General features: G+C 33.0%; 5 protein-coding genes across 11 annotated transcripts in view; 3 read left to right on the top strand and 2 right to left on the bottom strand.

The window, feature by feature from the left end:
- LOC138185862 (protein Wnt-7b) overlaps window positions 1-4,317 on the top strand; it is a 120,415-nt gene extending 116,098 nt beyond the window's left edge. For both annotated transcript variants that reach the window (XM_069125171.1, XM_069125170.1), the window contains exons 6-8: window positions 2,079-2,258; window positions 2,942-3,257; window positions 3,364-4,317. In XM_069125171.1, coding sequence (XP_068981272.1) covers window positions 2,079-2,258; window positions 2,942-3,257; window positions 3,364-3,515 — 648 coding nt within the window. In that variant the 3' untranslated portion in view covers window positions 3,516-4,317. The remainder of the gene's footprint in view (window positions 1-2,078; window positions 2,259-2,941; window positions 3,258-3,363) is intronic.
- Window positions 4,318-6,273: 1,956 nt separating this feature from the next.
- On the bottom strand, window positions 6,274-7,887 carry LOC138186081 (regulator of microtubule dynamics protein 1). 4 transcript variants are annotated; one of them, XM_069125604.1, is made up of 5 exons: window positions 7,619-7,886; window positions 7,475-7,516; window positions 7,199-7,396; window positions 6,891-7,139; window positions 6,274-6,779 (listed from the first exon to the last, which is right to left on the bottom strand). In XM_069125604.1, the coding sequence occupies exons 3-5, from the start codon at window positions 7,379-7,381 to the stop codon at window positions 6,432-6,434; spliced, it is 780 nt and encodes a 259-aa protein (XP_068981705.1). In that variant the 5' UTR covers window positions 7,382-7,396; window positions 7,475-7,516; window positions 7,619-7,886; the 3' UTR covers window positions 6,274-6,431. The 4 variants fall into 4 exon arrangements, with proteins under 4 accessions (XP_068981705.1, XP_068981701.1, XP_068981704.1 ...); XM_069125600.1 differs by lacking the exon at window positions 7,475-7,516 and having other exon boundaries at window positions 7,619-7,887; XM_069125603.1 differs by having other exon boundaries at window positions 7,199-7,516.
- A 78-nt stretch (window positions 7,888-7,965) lies between these two features.
- LOC138186183 (retinol dehydrogenase 13) lies at window positions 7,966-10,130 on the top strand. Of its 2 annotated transcripts, XM_069125773.1 has the most exons (6): window positions 7,966-8,552; window positions 8,728-8,893; window positions 8,974-9,082; window positions 9,296-9,610; window positions 9,693-9,900; window positions 9,993-10,130. In XM_069125773.1, the coding sequence occupies exons 1-6, from the start codon at window positions 8,476-8,478 to the stop codon at window positions 10,093-10,095; spliced, it is 978 nt and encodes a 325-aa protein (XP_068981874.1). In that variant the 5' UTR covers window positions 7,966-8,475; the 3' UTR covers window positions 10,096-10,130. The 2 variants fall into 2 exon arrangements, with proteins under 2 accessions (XP_068981874.1, XP_068981875.1); XM_069125774.1 differs by lacking the exon at window positions 8,974-9,082 and having other exon boundaries at window positions 8,728-8,813.
- Window positions 10,131-10,753: 623 nt separating this feature from the next.
- LOC138186182 (uncharacterized) lies at window positions 10,754-17,189 on the top strand. Of its 2 annotated transcripts, XM_069125772.1 has the most exons (6): window positions 10,754-10,965; window positions 11,410-11,756; window positions 11,815-12,086; window positions 12,171-12,402; window positions 12,473-12,577; window positions 17,113-17,189. In XM_069125772.1, the coding sequence occupies exons 1-6, from the start codon at window positions 10,940-10,942 to the stop codon at window positions 17,172-17,174; spliced, it is 1,044 nt and encodes a 347-aa protein (XP_068981873.1). In that variant the 5' UTR covers window positions 10,754-10,939; the 3' UTR covers window positions 17,175-17,189. The 2 variants fall into 2 exon arrangements, with proteins under 2 accessions (XP_068981873.1, XP_068981872.1); XM_069125771.1 differs by lacking the exon at window positions 17,113-17,189 and having other exon boundaries at window positions 10,755-10,965; window positions 12,473-12,872.
- Window positions 14,171-17,146, bottom strand: LOC138186178 (FGGY carbohydrate kinase domain-containing protein). The gene is made up of 11 exons (XM_069125766.1): window positions 17,022-17,146; window positions 16,683-16,934; window positions 16,489-16,600; window positions 16,193-16,430; window positions 15,995-16,122; window positions 15,618-15,800; window positions 15,325-15,532; window positions 15,113-15,263; window positions 14,958-15,032; window positions 14,594-14,871; window positions 14,171-14,519 (listed from the first exon to the last, which is right to left on the bottom strand). The coding sequence occupies exons 2-11, from the start codon at window positions 16,857-16,859 to the stop codon at window positions 14,432-14,434; spliced, it is 1,638 nt and encodes a 545-aa protein (XP_068981867.1). The 5' UTR covers window positions 16,860-16,934; window positions 17,022-17,146; the 3' UTR covers window positions 14,171-14,431.
- Window positions 17,190-17,246: the final 57 nt, after the last annotated feature.

Raw genomic sequence — 17,246 nt, 5'->3', positions numbered from 1 at the left:
TATATCTGTTCGCTATCTTATCGCGAATTATTTTCCAATAATTTTAATTGAAAAGTTTGTTATACCTCGCGCAAGTTACGTATAATATTCTCATATCGATCGTATCGTTTATACACAGGCTGTAGAAAAACGTGGATATACGTTCGTTATACGATATTTATTATGAAAAATGTATAGAGGACGATTTTAAATATCGAGAGAGAGAACGAAAGAAGTTGGTGTAGAAAAATGTCAATTAGTCGTGCATAGATATTTGGTGTAAAATTCAATTTTCTATTTATAACTTGAAAAATAAACGCCGATCGACAGTTTCGTACGCGAATCTTCCTTCGTTTTCTTAAATTTTTTAATTGTTTAAAAATTCCCTTTATATATATTTTTCAATAGCTTGTGTATCTCTCTCGCTATTCGAAGATATCGTACGATCGAAAGAATTGTAATTATTAATCTAGATTTTGAAAATTTTAACAAAGAAAGATACCGTATGTTAAATACCTTTCAGCGAACAAAGTGCCTCTATATCGATGCAATACGAAGTTGGCAAACTATCTAAATTGTAGACGAGCCAGGTAGAAAAGGTATATTGCATTTCGTTATTGTCTTCGCTGAATTTCCCCGGTTCTAATGACTCAGGATAGAGCGAGGTTTAGTATTGTCTGCTGCAATCCATAATATAAGTCCCTAATGATTCCTTGCATCCTATCGTAAATTAACTTGTTTGAACAATATTTGTATAAGAGAATAGGGATACACAAATAAGGATTAAGGACCGGTAGAAGTACTTCGTACTTGGGATTTACCAGGGCCGTCTTCTACAACAGGATAATTATTTCGTAACAGGAAATTCCTTATACGAAATTAAGGTTGTTCGACCTTTGAAACTTTCGAAAATATACGAAAATGAAACTTCTTCGTTGCTTGAAAGATTCGTTCGTTAACTAAAATATTGGATCCGCGAAAACCGATCGAAAGATTATCGAATACGATCGGAAGGGTATTTAACGGTGATCGTTAACAACACAGCCAATCCTAGGTTGAACAAAGTTGTCAAAATTCCGGCGTTGATCTAGTTGTTCGATTTTCTCGCGTCAGAAAGATCAGTGTTCGGGAATTCGAGAATAAAACGTATATTCGTAAACGGGCCGAGGTGGTAAAGTTAAAATTAAAGTTTGCGGGAAAGGATCGAATTCCGTGCGGCAGGTAGAACGCGTAAATGGCGAGGCTTAATTGGGCAAAGTTCCCGGAGCTTTCGTCTTCCTCGATGGGCTTTATTATCGAGGCGGCAATAAAAACTCGCGTATATCGCGTGGTTGCCCTCCGCGTACGATCTGTGCACGCGTGTACGGACGCGCGCCTGCTAACGATTTATTCTTAACGTCGATCGCTTCGCCGCACCGCATACTTTATGCTGCAGACGATTTTTTTCAACCCACCTCTGCACCCGCCCCTCACCGTCTCCCGATAATTCGAAATGTAAACCAGTTTTCTGAGCATACGCGTCGATCGTCGGACGCGCGATCTGCGAAGAGACGGAGAAACGCGTGCATCGAACGGTTCGAACATGGTGCGAACGTGTTCTAATCGTGAGAGAAGAGTTTCGCAGTTTTTGCAAAATCGTAGTTCGTCGGTAACTGTAGCAGTTACTTCACTGTGACGAATGTAGCAGTTTGTACAAAGATGAAGCGTTTCAATCCTTTCGTAGGATATCGTTGAAGCAGCAGCTACTACGGACTACGATCGACGAATAGCACGAGAACGATAGAATTACGATATGAAAATGATAAATGTAACGTAGAACGAATCACAGAAGTACGTGCTCGTATTTTCCCGATTGCCGACTTGGAGAAATTGATATTTCTTTAGGATACGAATATCGAACTCGTATGTTCGTCAAGAATAATTAGCCAAGCTTTAAAATAGCGAACGAGATAGCGTAATGATTTTGCGGTTTCGTAGGAACGTAACTTAAAGATCGTTAACCGATCGTTAACATAGTAGGAAAGATAGAAATTTGAAATTATACTGCTATAAATGGCACGGATCAGATGCTGAATTGCGTGAATATTGTTTCATTGCAGATAGTTAAAGCTCTGCTGCAAACAGAGTGCAAATGTCACGGCGTGTCCGGTTCTTGCACCGTGAGAACCTGCTGGCGAACCTTGCCTAGTTTTCGTCAGATCGGCGATGCACTGATGAAAAAGTATTACAGAGCCAGGCCCGTGATAGCGATTACCCCACCGCCACCCCCTACGATGCAGGTAATTTCTGTAAAAGTGGGTCGACGTTGCCAGGACGTAACGTATGATCATATTCTATAGACGATTGCAACGCTAAACGATTACGTCGCTACATATGATACGCCTATTTTTCCACTATGTTGCATGAATATGTAGAGTTAATACGCGGTTAGCGCGTGGCAAAAATACAAATTTTCTGCGAGAATATAGAAAGCGATAAGTCGACAAGTTAAGGATAGGTCGACATTCTTTTACGTAGTTACTAAATTATTAGCGACCATGGAAATAATGTTACGCTTTCAATGATAATTTACTTTTTTTAATATTTGATATCGATATCGGAAATTAAATTGCACAACAACTCTTACAGACACGAGTTGAATCTTTTCATACGTTCGGTTAGCAACTCTAACATTTTCTTACGGTAAAATTGTTTGAAATCAGAAATTATGTTTGGAAAAGATTAAGGCTGGAAATATTTGTGAATTTCTATTCATAGATGTATCGACTGTAAACCTATTTTCAAAAACAATAGCAAACAGGACAATATATGCGGGCATAACGAATAGAAAGAAATCCTAATCCTACTACCTGCGTATTTATTGATCTTAAGAAGCGCGTGAAAATAAACGTTCGAATGTAGCATAATAACTCGTAAACTACTTTCACGAGTAGTAATTTTATCGTTTTTATCGTTTTCGTAGAGTCTAGATACTTTGCATTCAACGTCGGCTGAAATAGTGCCGATCTTGGGGAACGACGCGAAAACTCAGGGAAAACCAAACGACGTTGGAAAGACTCGACACGATCGACAACCCCCAAAGAAAGCAACGAAACCGAGGAGGCCACACTTGGTATTAAAAAGGACGAAATCAAGCGGGGGTTCGAGCGTGGGACAAAAAAGGATTCCAAAGAGAAGCGACCTTGTGTTTTTACAACCCTCGCCTAATTATTGCGAGCCAGATTTGGCGCAAGGTAGTCTAGGAACCCAAGGCAGATATTGCAATCGTACTAGCAAAGGTGACGTATATACGATATTCGACGTTCCATCCTTTTATTTAACGGAAAGCTTCGTAGTTTCCAATATCTTAAATTTAGATGATCGTAAAAACGATTGATGTTTTAGGTACGGACGGATGCGATCTAATGTGCTGTGGTCGCGGCTACAACACACATCAATTCACAAGAACGTGGCAATGCAGATGCAAATTTCACTGGTGCTGCCGCGTGCATTGTGAAACGTGCACAGAGCGTACCGAGGAGTACACGTGCAAATAAACATATTTCGAACGTATTGGCGATTTTAACCATGTAAATATATGTAGTAGACGTAAGAAATGGCGACGAGAGTTTCCCTACATCGATATATCCGCGAACTTTGTTGCATTTCGTCAGAAATTATTCAACATCGACCTCAAGATGCTGTTCCTGTAAAGTTAACGAGCGTAATAACGGTACTCGACAAAGCGTTCCTTTTTCCGCTTAATTTAATCGACTCGTATGCTTAAGACGACGATAGATACACGATCAAATTCAATTTTTCTAAAACTCTCGTTATTTAATGTGATAGTCGATAGTGCGTAATTGTAGAGACGATATTCAGTCTGTATATTCATGATAATAAGCGATAAAATGGCGAAATATGCGAAAGGTGTATAGCGAACTGTCGAACGTTTAATAAGGGATAACTTTGAGAAATTCGAAGAGCTTGAGTTACCCGTTTTGAAACGATATAAAAGAAACTGAATGAACCGATTTCATAATATTAATTATACGCGAATAATTAAGATAACTTCGATTATTTGTCCAACAACTTATTCAACCATACACGCTGAAAATTGAAGTAATATGTTGAAAATAATAATACGGTTGAAATAAAAAGGAATAAAAATATCTTAAGCAATAGAAAAGGATAAAGATCTAGTTTATTTTATATTAAAATTAATTGTTGAAAGATTTAGATAATTAATGAATCCGAGAGCATCGAAATTGAAATTCAATTTTCGAAATTTCAATTTTTCACTTTTTTGGAACACTTTGAAGGGAAAATTAGCCGCAAATTTTTCAACAAATTTTCGCAAATCGGAAAAACCCTCCCAGCGTTACCTGGGGAAAACTGTTACCTAACGAATGAACTTTGATTTTTTGATTTCGGATGATCCAGCACCAAGTAATGAGCAATTCTACTTTTTTCCGAGATACGTCCGAATAATTACTGCCATTGTCGTATTTTTTAATATTTCTCCGTGAAAATTTTATACGATATTCTTCGAATGTCATACTTTAATGTACTATTGGTTTAATAGAGATTTTAACTGTGTCGTCACAAATATTTTGTACGAATTAACCTTAGCCCCCCACCCCCTTAATGTACGTTCGTAGTAAATATCGAATAATATCCTCTTTATATCTACTGACAATGAATCATTCTTTCAAGCAGAAGGATAACGGGAACTATTAATGCTTTTGAATTATATAGCTACCTCTTGACCTCTCCCTAAACCTGCCTAGAAAGAGTTTACGACTCATTATTGACTCATCGTTACCCTCCGCCAAATACCAACAACAAGAAGCTGTCCCTTGATGATAAAATATATTCAAAGCCAAACGATATTTACAATATAATCATCGGAATAGTTCAAGCGACCGACAACTATATCGATCAAATACTTCTCTGCTGTACTTACTATATACTTAATACGACTGTGTAATTAATGCATAAGAAATAATAAAGCGATAGTAGATGTATCGTTCAATGTTTCAGTATATAATTCTGTATAAAGTATATCATTCGTTCGAATATATTTAAGCGATATATGTACTTCGAATAACTCATAATTATAACATTAGCGAACTCCTATGAATGTAAACACAGAACATAAACTACCGCCCGAGACGATTATTGCTCTAATAGCCCAGTGGTGATAACCATGTAACCCATATAGAAGTAACACATAAATTATTATTTATTAAAGAGCGTAAATTAAAAAAAAAAAGCAATGTATTCGCTTCCTACTCGACGACTAATAATAAATTAGAATCGCATTTTGCTCCAACTCTGTTTGTGATTGTTTATTCTCAGAAGCATTCTCGGACTTTCCATAATTAAAAAGAAAGTTTCGAATACCTGACGCACTAAACCGTTTGTCCCTTAAACAATGTTTCATACAGCAAACAAATTAACAACTGCTTAGGCTTTACCTGCCTGCTAATTAGGGGGCCCCCTAAAAGTCTTAATCCACGCGGTGGTAGGAAACATGGAGCGCTCTGGGGACTATATAAGCTCGACAACTGGCTCGGAGATCTCATTCCCAATTCGAATATCGAACAGAACGTTTGGAAGCTCTCGACGTTTGAAAGTTCTCAACGTTTGAAAGTTCTCAACGTTTGAAAGTTCTTCAAGTTTGGAAGTTCTTCTTGGAAGCGTCCTTATACATCTTCATCACACTTGGAGCAGTAAGTATTTTATTTCCTTCAAATCGTTTCTTCCACTGATTTTTCAAACAATTTGTTTGAAATTATTTATTTTATTTGTTTATTTATTATTTATTATATATTTATTTATTTATTTTTTATTTATCTATCTTAATTTTATTTTTCCAGATTATCCAGATTATGCCATATAACGAAACAGAAATGGAAGATTGCCGACTTGGATATGACAACTTGCATGTCATACCTACACCTCCAGAAAATATACCACCGGATTACGTTAGGGTGAGTTTTACTTGCCCATGTGGTAATTTCAGTACGGAGTTTGCCCTGCATCGCTTCCTTTTATACCATCTGATGGGAAGAACGGGAAGGATGGTTAACAGCCCTGAAGCACGTCCATATCTCCAGATGCTCACCGCTTTGCAAGCAGAAGCACTTCTCACGGCTCGAATAAGAAGTGTGATTGAAGTTATCAATGAAGAGGCTGAAAAAACTGAAGAGGGAGTTGATCGCTAAACTAATTCGACTTGGGAACTACTTTATTAAACCTTAACTAGTTGTTGCGGAAATAGTTAAAATTTAGTTATTAATATCTTAGATGTTGTATATAACAGGCTCATCACGCCTAAGTTATATTGTACTTTATAGTAAATAAATTTTATACTTCTACTTAAAAGATAGATTCTAAATTTACTTTATCCCTTCTATCCCTTCAATTCCAATTTGTCATATAATAGATTATAACTTCTGTCAAGTTTGTTAAAATTTCTTTAACAACTTCTGTGCTTCCTGTTTAGCATCTCGATCATCTTCGTTCTTTGCAGGATATTCAAGGGCCATTTTTAAATATTTCGTAGCTAGCTCTTTTTGATTTAATTTTAAGTAGGTTTTTCCCAACATTAATAAATTTTGACTATAGAAATTGGGATCAATTTCCTCTGCAGTTTCAAAATATTTTAGAGCTTCCTCAAATGATGAAGATGGCGGTTCTCCAAATATTACAGATGCAATTTTTCTTTGATACCATGTTAAATCAGCAACTTGATAGCACCAAGTACCAAGCATGTACATAAGTGTTGGTTCTTTTGGATTTAATTCCATTGCTCTCTGCGACATTAAACATATTCGATACAATTGCTTGACATTGTGTCAAGGAATGAAATATTTAGAAGTATATATATATATATTAATATATTAATATATTATCATGAAATATACCAGCATATGTTTCTTAATATTATATGACTCTTTTATTTGTGCTTTTACTCCTTCATAAAGAGTCTTAGAATTAAGAAGAATCGATGCCCATTTGTGTGCTGCCCAATTATCCTCTTTTATTTCAAGTGCTTTAAGTATTAAATCATAAGCTTCGAAAATTAATTTCTTTCCATCCACTTCACTCACAATTTTAGACAATTTATACATTGCTCTACACAAACGCCATATAATTTCAATATCACCACTATCCTATAAAAATATTCAATTTTATTATCTACATTTATAAGTGATATACATAATGTAATTACTTTATAATTTATTAGAAGGTCATGTATTTCCTGGTATTGTTCTTGCTCGTATAATGCATCAGCTTTTGCTATTAGAACTTCTTTTGTAGTTATGATTGCTTCATTATCACCCTTCTTTTTTGTAAGACCCCAAATACCCATAGCAGTGAACGACGATATGGTACATAATTTTGATGTTAACATGTACTGATTGCTGCTCTAATAATGAAAACTAATTGAATAATTTTGTATAATATATTAAAATTTACAGATCATTAATATTAACATTACACTTACAATTTGCAAGCAGTCAGATTATCAAGTTAAAGCTAATATCGACTAAAATTATAAAATTTCTCTGGTTGCAACGAAGTTTAAAAATCTTATGCAATAATGAAAAAGTAATAAAAAATAAAATCGTGCTTAGATATAATTCCAAACCTTTCGTGAGGATTGAAATCTTCTATGAATAAGCGTTCTTTGTAATACTTTTATATCTCTGATAACGAATAACGCTCTCCGTAACGACATATTAAATTATAGTATTTACAGAAAAAAATAAAAAATTTGTACAATATACAACGTGTTCAGATTTGATTAATTATGACAGATGTAATTCTGACAGTAAAATTAGAAAATTCCACGTCAAATGAAAATCGAATAAAGTACACAACATTAACAGACACTGACAGATATCGATACTGAAAACTCGATATTTTCAATTCGATTTATCGTAAAGATGTGTGTGTGTGTGCGTGTGTCGTGCGTGCGCGCGCGCGCGCGCGCGTGTGTGTGTGTGTCTTCTTCTATTTTCTGTTATTGTCTGATACGATCAAATACGATCAATTATATAAAATATAAAGTATACAATTTTATATTTGCGATAAATACATTACACGTTTCTGAGTATTAAATTTCGCTTTTTATTTTGAATCATCCAATATTCTTGACTTGACATGTATTCGTAAAAGAATCCGAATTAATTATGATTAATTATGATTAATTATGATTAAATAATATAAATTAACAATGACAATAAACTAAGAAAAATTATAATATATTGAAATGGACTATTGCATTTTAATCAATGTTATCAAAATCTATTGTATATTTGTTTCATGATTGAATTATTACAAATTCAGTTTTGCCGTTTACATTGAGATACACGTACATGTGTACATTGTATGAAGGAAAAAACAAATCGTACAATGTTTTACTAAATTATTGATAATTAATCCTATTGATTATTTCTAAAAAATTGCCGTTAATTATTGTTGCAGTTTTATTTATTTAGAAAAATGTTTGCGGGTGTTTCAAAACCTTTTTATATATATTCAGCCGGTATAACCATCATTGGCGGAGGTTACATACTTAGGTAATGTCTCTATATTTTGCAGAGAGATTATTCTTTTATACTGCGTTTTTATTATAGCATAATATGATTGCTCATTCTTTGTTTATTCGTAAAATATAAATCAATATGTAAGTGATCCTATTTAAACGTGAAATTATATTTTACTTTACTTATTGTTCATTTCTTTGTTTTGCAGAGATTATCTTAGTGGAGAATTTTATAAGAATGATAAAAAATTAACTGACAAAGTAATTATTGTAACAGGAGCAAATACTGGAATTGGTAAAGAAATAGCTCGTGATTTAGCTAAACGAGAGGCTAAGGTTATAATGGCTTGTAGAGATATGGAAAAATGTGAAAATGTATTTTAAAAAAATGATTTATATCATATTAAGAGTAATATTAAAATGTGAGATATAAAATTAATGATCATCTTTTTTAGACACGCCGTGACATAGTTGTAGAAAGTAGGAATAAATATGTTTATTGTAGACCATGTGATCTAGCATCTCAAAGAAGTATTAGGGATTTTGCAGAGCAATTTAAGAAAGGTATATACCATATCCTATGTTGGAGTATGAAATGAAATGAAATAACATAGCTTCATTATATGTATAAAGTGAATATAACTACTAATATTAGCTATTAAATGTATTTAGTTCATCTATTTTTGAATACTAAATTGGAAAGAAATTCTTCCTGAACTAATTATATCTAAATCAATAAGTCTATAGCATAATTTGTATTATCTGTTTCCATTGTAGAACACAAGAAGCTTCACATTCTTATAAATAATGCAGGAGTAATGAGATGTCCTAAGATGTATACCCAAGAAGGAATTGAATTGCAATTTGGTGTGAATCATATAGGACACTTTTTACTAACAAATTTATTGTTAGACGCTTTAAAAGATTCTGCACCATCAAGGATTGTAAATGTTTCAAGTAGTGCACACAAGCGTGGCAAAATTAAATTCGACGATTTGAATAATGAGAAAACCTATGAGCCTGGCGAAGCATATGCACAGAGCAAATTAGCTAATATTCTATTTACGAAGGAATTGTCAAATAAATTGGAAGGTTTTGTCATTTTAACAGAAAATAAAATTTATTTTTGAATAAATAATGCAATCGATAAAGCATTATTTTTTATGTCATATAGGAACTGGTGTTACAGTGAATGCCGTCCATCCTGGTATAGTACGAACAGAAATAACGCGATATATGGGAATTTATCAAAACTTTTTAGGTAGATTGGCTGTAGATACAGTTACATGGTTATTTATGAAGACACCTATAAAGGGAGCGCAATCTGTTTTATTTGCTGCATTAGATCCGTCTTTGGATGATGTAACTGGAGAATATTTCATGTAAGTTTCAGTAAAATTTTAGCAAATTTGAATATAGCAGACCCAATATATAATACTATGCTAAAATATATTGTTACATATTCTTGTTATAGTAATAATAAAGTAGCAGAAGTTTCAAATGAAGCAAAAAATGATAGAGTTGTAAAATGGCTGTGGGCAGTCAGTGAGAAATGGACTAAATTGGATTCTGTATAAACTAGTGTAAATACAAGAAATTTTGTTAAAATTAATACTGGTAAGATCGTTTTCCTTCATTCTCTAAATGATGCCAAAAAAGTTATGACAATTACTTAATAGAAGTATTATTTATGCCAGACTATTAATAAACGAAATCTCGATAGGATATTTTTCGGATTAATCCTGCTGTGGCCCTTGAATTTGTATACTTTAATCTCATTCTGATGTCAACAAACAAAAATACTTTTATGTATGAAATTAATACGAAAAATCGTATATCAATAGGAATTGTTTTATATTTTTCTTAAACTTGAAACATCTCTTAGTGATAGAAAAACACACGGTTGGATCGAAAGCGACCGTTACTTTATCGATAGAGTAATAGCTTCGTCCATTGCCTCATCTATACGTTATCATCATTCATTAAATCAGACTAAATCAATCATTCATTTCTAAAGGTAGTTAAAGGCTTAGTAAGGTTTGTATTCTATCTTATGATCTTATCATTGACTAAGAATAGGGTAGCTGTAACTTGTCTGTGATTTTACTCTATCGTGAAACGATAATGTTGTGAATGACACTGATATGGTAATAAGACTTCAGTGCCCTCTAGGGCAAGGCAGAAAACTGCATTAGGTGATAGGTCTATTCTGCACCTTGTCTGTACTACATTCCATGCCCAAAATGTTCAAGTCGTTACACGATGGATGTATAACATCGAGGTTGCTTCGTAGTCTCTCCTCGTTCCTCGTTGATTTCCTTATTTTTGTTTACTTTTTAGTTGATTTAAAAATGTTATAGGTTTTTGTTTATTCCTTAGAAGTGGTGGAGTGTCGGTATAGAGGTGACTTTTGCATCGAAAATGAAGAACGTAAAAGTCAAAGCGAGGTAATTGTTGACTTACGTTCTGATGAACTTCAGCTAATTATACTTGTTGCTTCTGCTACTCGAAACTATATTGCACTTTTTATCTTTCCCTCTTTGTAATATCGTGCCGTATTTCCCATTGACTAAAAGATCCTTATTGACCGAGTGATTAAAACATTTCATCAATGTTATTTTCTAATTTCGAGAGTAATAATGTTACATTTAACCTAGAAGAGTATTGATTTTTCTTCTCCACTTACTGTTCACAATAGGTGCCACGAATTTATTCATTCACGTGGGTTCAAACGTGAACCGTTTTATTTTTTTACTATGTTATATAGTTGTTCATATAATTTCATTCTAATAATACCTAGCTTTTTAAAACTTTTGAGCATATTAAAAAAGATAGGAAGTATTTATTGGAAGATTTAGTTTCTTTATCATTATGGTAATATTTATTTTCAGACAATGTTTGGAGAGATTTGGAGATCAAGGAGGATATTTTGACGTTGTGGTCAGACCAATGTTGCAACAGGGACACGAAGGAGAATTATGCGGATGGTTAAAAGAAATGAGTTTAATTAGGACTGTTTCTACCTGTCCACATCCTGATTGTAAAGGCAGGAGTTTAGCTTGGAATCAAGCAAGAATTGTAGATAAATATAGTTGGTCGTGTCCCAATTGTACAAGGAAACAGTCTATTAGAGAAAATTCTTTTTTTGTTGGAGTCAAATGTGACCTGAAAATGTGCCTTCAACTGATATTAGGATGGTGTCAAATGATACCTAGTGAACTTACTGCCAATTATCTAGGTAGGTCTTATTGAAACTGTATGCAGAGCACAAAGTTTTATATATAGTTTATTTTCAGAAATAAAGAAACACGTAGTTAAGAAAGTATATGAAAGATGTGATGAGGTTTCTGAAAATTATGTAGCAAGTCATCCAGAGGATTGGGTTCTAGGAGGTCAAAGTGCAATATTAATTGTGGATGAATTTCCTAATGGCTACATGTCTGAGAGTCCTTCTGATATAACTACTGCTAAGAAACGCAACAATAATTCTCATACCATATTGTGCATAGCAGAAATAAATACAATACCAACTAGAATGTGGCTTCACATGATTGAAGCATTTCCAGAGGTACTGCTCTTATCTGAATTTCTAAGAGATTGACATTGTATAATTGAATTCCTTTTTTCTTTGTAATATTATATTTCATTCTAGCCAGTAAAAGTAGATAAATCACAAGGTGATGTTGACAAATGCAAAATGGTTAAAGAAGCTTTAAAAGAAATTGCAAAGCACAGTGCTCCTGGCAGCTATATTGTAGCGAATAATCGTGCTCGTTGTTGCAATTTTGAATCATTGCAAGAATTAAAACAGTATAAGGTAATTAGTGTAGAACAACTCCAAAAGTTTGACCCACCAGGGAAAAATAAACTTCTTAATAATTTAGGTATGTGTATGGTTTTTTTTTTTTGTATTATTAAGTATTTCATTAGTAACATATTGAATGAAATGTTAAGAAACGATTTGGCAATGTGGCGTCGAGATTTGTGAAGAAATTCAAGAAACAACACATACTCTAGGGCAGCGTATAATAGCAAAGCATTTATGGAGGCAAAGATTCGGTACTTCTCCTTCTACCGCATTTCAATATATGCTTAATCATATTGCAGAATATTATCGTTTTGTGTAAACTGACTCGTTACAGTATTCCCGTTAACTTTTAGTGTATTTTTCTATAAAAAGCAATGTCATATGCTAGTGAATAATTTCCTTTTTAACGGTATGATTTCGTAAAATAACACTCCAAAACGACTTAGAACATCGTAATCAATCGAATCAACGCCTTGCATCCTTCTAAATGCGCAAATTGCACAAATGGCCTTGCTAGAATTAAAAAAGAATATACATATATATTATGTAACAAATACCTTCGTAGAAGAGGATATCACGACCTAACGTTTCACCGAAACACGCACTTTGTGTCTTCCAAATATCAAAACATTAATAATTTTTAATCTTGAATATATATGATAATCGTTGATTAGTTAGAGTTAAAACATTATAAGAGATAATCTTGAATCTGTTAATGCACACTTGAAACATACTTTTCCCTTTGTATCTTCAATTTTTCTATGAATTTAGATCAACGAAGTAGTTATTGAAAGACTGATGGTGATATTGATATTACTATAATATCAAAACTACTAATAAATAAAAACAAAACTAAAACATTTCATTGAAATTTTCAATTATTATAGTGGTTTCAAATACTCAAAACAATTTGATAAGATTGATTGAGAGTGATTTTTTCGTTTATTTGATCATCAATATATCTATATATACCAATAAGTAAATTTTAACACGATTAAAACACTGGTAATGTTACCCCCACTCAAACCACTTCATAAAAAATGTAATTAACTTGAAAGTGAAATATTTCATATACAGGTGCAATTAGTACCATATTTAAGTTAGAAATAGAGTTACAAATCCGCGAACAATTGTCGATTTATATTATACTATATAACAGTTGTAACACTTAATGAAAAACTTAGAGTTTTATCCAAAGTTTTACACCAGTATTATTCCGATTAATATAATCATCTTTGTCTTAATGTAAGTTAAGAGCACGTTTATATTTTGTTCAAATTATGATCGATTTTTATAACTTTAGCGGATATCATTGATTCAGCGACACAGAGTTTAGCAATTATGTATCAATTTGTGATAAAATCGACTTTGTGATATGGAATTGTTAGTTTTATTCGTTTTTCAAATTATATCATTAAAAAAAAAAAAATAGATTTTTGACAAGTTTTTCACGAACAATGTGATACTGACGTTATTTCGTGCGAAGGAAAATGATATATTAGAAGTTGAGAAGATAAGAATATTATTTTATAAGTTGATAGAATTTAACGCACTATGTACTATATGTATGATTAAGATCTTTATTCCTACGTGGTTCATAGTACCATTTTATAATCCTACATGGCGATATTAGAAAACAAAATTTTTTCGTTAAAAGCCTTAAAAAAAAAATCAATATTTTTATAACGATTAATCATCTAGCAATATTGTTATAGTTGTAGGTGTTTTGTACCAAATTGTAATACACTATGTAAGTTCGAAACTACATTTAAATACCAAATAAAGCAATATTATTTCATATATCATGTCTATACTATGTTTAGGGCAAAAGAAAGTTCTGCGAATATTTTTATGTATATCTTTATTTATAACAAACAAGGATAGAAAGTAAAGTAGGTAACTAAAATATGTTTCAATAATCGTGTACACAAAATATATATTTAATTAGATAAAAAATGTGTAAGAAGTAGCGCACTGCTCCGCATTATTTATTATTTACGAGATTCTATGAGATTGCTCTATAATTGTTCAATATATTTTTTTATTTATTCACGTCTGTTAATATAGCGTTAATAATTACAGATACAGCGCTTGTAATGGTATAGTTATAAAAATTCTTTGCTCATAATATCTCTGTAATCTTTTTGATCTTGTACCATTCTCCGAAATACTCGATATTTTTGAAGATGATACCTTAAGAAGAAGGAAGAATGATATGTATTATAACTTTAAAAGATTGAAGTAACTCTTTAATCCGATTTGCTTACTTGTAGCATTCGTTTTTAGGTTTAACAATGTTTGCAGATCCTCCCATTGTTTGTGTAGCGTCATATACTGTATTGAAACTCCCAGCTGCATAAGATCCAAGAATCGCAGCTCCTATCAGTACTGATTCCTTTTCTATAGGACACAGTACAGGTAAACCTAATACATCCGCCTGTATTTGGATAAATAGTGGATTTTGGCTTAGACCACCGCAAACTAATAAAGTCTCTATTTTGTGGCCGGCAGCTTCTAACGTTTCCAAAATATACTTCGTACCATACTGTTAAAAAATATTGAATATTTAATTTTCTACATAAAAAAAAAAGTATAGGCAGATGAAGTAACGTAACATACATATATACGTACCGTTAAAGCTTGTATCGTTGCCAAGTATAATAGTGCCAAGTTTTCATGATCAACGGATAGATTGAGTCCTGAAATCTGTGTGATATCCATTTAAAACATTTATCTCGAAAATTATACAGGTATTGCATTGGTAATAGGATATTTAATGTCATTACCATCCCTTTCAGAGCCGGATCAGCTAAAGGGGATCGATTTCCGTGAAAGTCAGGCCATATATGAATATCTTTTGTTAAGTATGAAACATTTTCCAAATTCTTTTGATCAGCTATGGTTTGCAATAATTCAGACAAATATTGCTGTATGTGTCTAAAAAATTACATCACAAACAATAACAGTTTACAAATATATCGAATTTATTTTAACTTACTTATTGCCACTTAAGCTTTTCAAAATCCCTGGCGTTGCGGGATGGGTATCAATTATATGGTCGAGTAATTTTCCAGTTGCACTTTGCCCTCCTTCACTCAACCACATTCCTGGAACCATGGCACTGAAATATGGCCCCCAGACACCACTAACAAAAAGTTTCTTCTCATTAACTATCATATGGCAAGTTGATGTGCCACAAATTAATGCTGCAAATCAAAGGGATTAACTAAAAAAATTGGAACGTACAAGCAACGAATAAAAGTAATATATAGTAGGAAAATTTAGGCATACCTAATCTACTTTGTAATTTAGGGGATACACCGGGTACATGACAGCCTATCATACCGAGCCCTCCAGCATGTGCATCAATAAGGGATGTTCCCACAGCTGTTCGTTTTAGGAGTCCCAATTCAGAAGCAGCTTTTGCCGACAATCCTTGGTCAACCCGATGGCCCGGAGTCCTCACATCATTACCTTCGTATTAATATTTCTCTTTGTTAAAATAAAGTAATACTTTCATATTATCTGTCTGAACATAAAAGAGATTTGTTAACTTGTTAACTAAAAAACTATATGATTCAAACGACATAATTTTCGTTCAACATAATCGATTTGAGTTTACCTATATAGAGATAATTTCAATTATTATGTAGAACCATTAATAATACCTATTTTCCTCCAATTATCTTTCTTAAGATCTTTTAAGTGAATTTGTTCAAAGAATTCTTCGACCCATTTATTGTTACCATCAGGACCAGCGCTATAGTTCCACTTGCATACTAAAGAGCATAGAGATCTAAAATCGGATTAGAAAGTTGTAAATAGAATATTCGTGTGTTTGTACTAGCATACAATAATATTGCTACCTTGATTCAGAACCTGTAGCCTTCCAGGTTAAAAAATCAGGCAGATCAAATAGCAGTGCTGCGCGGTTCCAAGATGAGGGTAGATTATTTTTGAGCCATAACATTTTGGGTGTTTGCATCTCTAACGATACTTTCCCACCTACATACTGAAGCATCTCGTGATTCTGTTCATTTATAAAATCAGCTTCTTTCTGTGCTCTATGGTCCATCCATAATATAACATTCTGTTTATCTTCACCTGTAATAAAGATTCCATTAGCAAACAAACATTTCATGCAGTTGAAAGGAGAATTTACCTGTTGGACTAACTGTGACTGGTGATCCTGTTTTGTCAATTGCTACCAATGAACAAGTAGCAGCAAAGCCAATACCCCGTACATATTCTGCAGAGATATCAGCTACAACTGACTACAAATAATAATAAACAAATTATGTATAGGTATTTGAATTTATTATAAACAATATAGATTAGTTCTGCTGAAATTAGTACCTTTACTACATGGCAGACTGCACTCCAAATATTATCAGATGACTGTTCATAAAAATTAGGAGCAGGGTGGAAAATTTCAAGTGGGCATGTCGTCATTTTCAGTATCTTTCCTGTAGAAGACACTAGAGCAGCTCGAGCACTTCCTGTTCCTACATCAACACCCACATAGTAATCCATGTCTATATTCCTTGGAACCAGCACGTAAATTTTGTACCTTTCACTAAGAGAATCCAACTGAATGCTCTACTTCAGCTAGAATCATTATGAGTTGCAAATAAGAGTACATAACCATTATCAGTGAAGCTTTAGCGTAATCACAGGCTTATTTTTTAATCTTACATGACCCTGAGATAACTCCTGCAATAATAAGAAATAGTGAAGCAGTAGCAATATAAATAATAACTTATTATTATATGCTTTTCTCTTCTAGTTTATTCTAGATTAAATACGAAGAACGAAAAGCGATTTATCAAAGAAGTTATTTTTCATTAAATAAGCAATATAGAATTAAATTGCAAAAATATAAGGCAAAATGTATATACTGTATCAAAAAGTTAGATCTAA

The sequence above is a fragment of the Bombus flavifrons genome, chromosome 13 (genome assembly GCF_040668555.2).
Source record: "Bombus flavifrons isolate JBK064 chromosome 13, iyBomFlav1_principal, whole genome shotgun sequence".
NCBI lineage: Eukaryota > Metazoa > Arthropoda > Insecta > Hymenoptera > Apidae > Bombus > Bombus flavifrons.
This window is presented reverse-complemented; position numbering and strand designations above follow the sequence as displayed.

Bases quoted from the DNA above. Each gene is read 5' to 3' on its own strand.
- LOC138186081 (XM_069125600.1), bottom strand. From the start codon at position 7,708: ATGTCGTTACGGAGAGCGTTATTCGTTATCAGAGATATAAAAGTATTA. The intron at 7,397-7,618 runs GTTTGGAATTAT...TTTCATTATTAG, and splicing joins GATTTCAATCCTCACGAAAG to AGCAGCAATCAGTACATGTT. The intron at 6,780-6,890 runs GTATATTTCATG...TTAATGTCGCAG, and splicing joins ATATTAAGAAACATATGCTG to AGAGCAATGGAATTAAATCC.
- LOC138186183 (XM_069125773.1), top strand. From the start codon at position 8,476: ATGTTTGCGGGTGTTTCAAAACCTTTTTATATATATTCAGCCGGTATA. The intron at 9,083-9,295 runs GTATATACCATA...TTTCCATTGTAG, and splicing joins TGCAGAGCAATTTAAGAAAG to AACACAAGAAGCTTCACATT. The intron at 9,611-9,692 runs GTTTTGTCATTT...TATGTCATATAG, and splicing joins ATTGTCAAATAAATTGGAAG to GAACTGGTGTTACAGTGAAT.
- LOC138186182 (XM_069125771.1), top strand. From the start codon at position 10,940: ATGAAGAACGTAAAAGTCAAAGCGAG. The intron at 10,966-11,409 runs GTAATTGTTGAC...ATTTATTTTCAG, and splicing joins AACGTAAAAGTCAAAGCGAG to ACAATGTTTGGAGAGATTTG. The intron at 12,403-12,472 runs GTATGTGTATGG...TGAAATGTTAAG, and splicing joins TAAACTTCTTAATAATTTAG to AAACGATTTGGCAATGTGGC.
- LOC138186178 (XM_069125766.1), bottom strand. From the start codon at position 16,859: ATGGATTACTATGTGGGTGTTGATGTAGGAACAGGAAGTGCTCGAGCT. The intron at 16,601-16,682 runs GTACTAATTTCA...TATTATTTGTAG, and splicing joins CAGTCTGCCATGTAGTAAAG to TCAGTTGTAGCTGATATCTC. The intron at 15,533-15,617 runs GTATGCCTAAAT...TTTGATTTGCAG, and splicing joins TAAATTACAAAGTAGATTAG to CATTAATTTGTGGCACATCA.